At 33.2% G+C, this 2,080-nt stretch overlaps 1 protein-coding gene across 2 annotated transcripts in view; it reads right to left on the bottom strand.

Annotated features, from left to right (window-relative positions):
• Window positions 1–804: 804 nt before the first annotated feature.
• The window catches only part of NME5 (NME/NM23 family member 5), a 19,045-nt gene continuing 17,769 nt past the window's right edge, over window positions 805–2,080 (bottom strand). For both annotated transcript variants that reach the window (XM_015569645.1, XM_006772467.2), the window contains one exon: window positions 805–904. In XM_015569645.1, the coding sequence (XP_015425131.1) occupies window positions 821–904 (84 nt within the window). In that variant the 3' untranslated portion in view covers window positions 805–820. The remainder of the gene's footprint in view (window positions 905–2,080) is intronic.

The raw sequence follows: 2,080 nt of genomic DNA, 5'->3' as shown, positions 1-2,080 counted from the left end.
ATCACCACCAAACCAGTATTAGTGGAAATGCTGAAAGGTATCCTTTAAAGAGAGGAAGAAGAAGAAAAAGGTAAAGATCCAAATTATGAACAACAAACATGCATCTATCAACAAGTGAATCTAAGAATCAAGTGAATAAATAATCTGGTGATCATAATAGAATCAGGGACATAGAAAGGGAAGACTGACTATAGGGGTGTGGGAGATGCGGAAAGAGACTGGACAAAAATCGTGCACCTATGGATGAGGACAGTGGGTGGGGAGTGAGGTCGGAGGGTAGGGAGGGAACTGGGAGGAGGGGAGTTATGGGGGGAAAAAAGAGGAACAAATGTAATAATCTGAACAATAAAGATTTAATTTAAAAAAAAAAACAAAAAAAACACTACTATTCTTTTAAAAGGTATTTTTAACATATAATTTTAAAAAACAAATAATTTATTTCACATGTAGCTACTTAAACCCTCAAGAACTATGGTTGTTGTTGTTTTTAATGAATTAATTAATTTATTGTCTAAAGTTTTACGTATTTCTTTTTCCACAATTGACACCCCCCCCCATTCCTACCCCAGGCAAGCCCCACCACCCCAGTGTCTGTGTCCATTGGTTATGCTAATATGCATGCATACAAGTCCTTTGGTTGCTCTCTAACCACCACCCCCACCCCCCCGCCATTTGTCTCTGGATCTATTCTTGTTCATCAAATTATGTTGATCATTATATCCCACATATGAGTGAGACCATATTTGTTTTTTAAGTAGAAGCCTAGAAGCATGCCTTTAAAATGAGATCGTTCATGATTTGTTCTTTGGAGGACTTTATTTTAATAAGGTTCTTCTACAATTGGATGGTGACAAACTTTAGGTTTGTTGGGATTATTTTTCAACAGCCAATCAGCTAGCCAAATCTATGGAAAAAAGAAAAGATACCTTAACTTAGTAAACATTTACATATTTTCTTCAATATATAGTATATCAATTTAAACCTAAAACAGTTTTCAAAATCACTCTAAGAATAATGAAAAAATGACCATTAGGAACTGAAACACTAAATTTTACAGTATGTAAGATTGTCAAGTACAGATCCAAATTGGAAAGAAAGAAGTAAAACTATTTCCAGTTACAAATGATATGATCCTATATATAGAAAATCCCAAAGAATCCACAAGAAAGCTACCAGAGCTAATAAATGAATTTGGCAAAGTTGTAGGTTATAAGATCAACACAAAAAAATCAGTTGTTTCTATACATTGCTAACGAACAATCCAAAAAGGAGATTAAGAAATCACTTTCATTTATAATAGCACTGAAAAACAGGTATCTAGGAATAAATTTAACCAACTTGTATAACTGAAAACTATTAAACATAGCTGGTATCCTCCTATGTTAGAAGTTGGCTTTTTGCAGATCTTGGTGTTAAAAGACAAAAACAAAACAAAACAAAAAACCAAACAAACAAAAAAACAACCACCACATAGTTGAAAAAAATTTAAAGACCTAAATAAATAAAGACATCTGTGTTAATGGATAGAGAGACTTAATAATACTGTTAAGAAGTTAAATATCAATACTACCCAAACTGATATGCATATTCAACACAATCAATATCAAATTTCCAACAATCATTTTTGCAGAAATGGAAGAGTCAATGCTCAGATTTATATAGAATTTCAAGAGGGCTCTAAATAGCTAAAACAATCATGAAAAAGAACAAAATTGGAGGATTTTCTGACTTTGTTCTTTCTTATTTCAAAATCTTCTTCAAAACTATAGCAATCCAAGCAGTGTGGTTCTGGCATATAGATAGACATATATAGGCCAATGGAATAGCACTGAAGGTCCAGAAATAAACCCTAACACATATATAAAAATTAATTTAAAATGGATCAACAGCTGAAATATAACAGCTAAAACCATTAAAATCTTTTTTTAAAATTTTTTATTAAATCTTTATTGTTCAGATTATTACATTTGTTCCTCTTTTTTCCCCCCATAACTCCCCTCCACCCAGTTCCCACCCCACCCTCCTCCCTCACTCCCCACCCACTGTCCTCATCCATAGGTGTACGATTTTTGTCCAGTCT

Source organism: Myotis davidii, unplaced genomic scaffold (genome assembly GCF_000327345.1).
Source record: "Myotis davidii unplaced genomic scaffold, ASM32734v1 scaffold545, whole genome shotgun sequence".
Classification (NCBI taxonomy): Eukaryota; Metazoa; Chordata; class Mammalia; order Chiroptera; family Vespertilionidae; genus Myotis; species Myotis davidii.
This window is presented reverse-complemented; position numbering and strand designations above follow the sequence as displayed.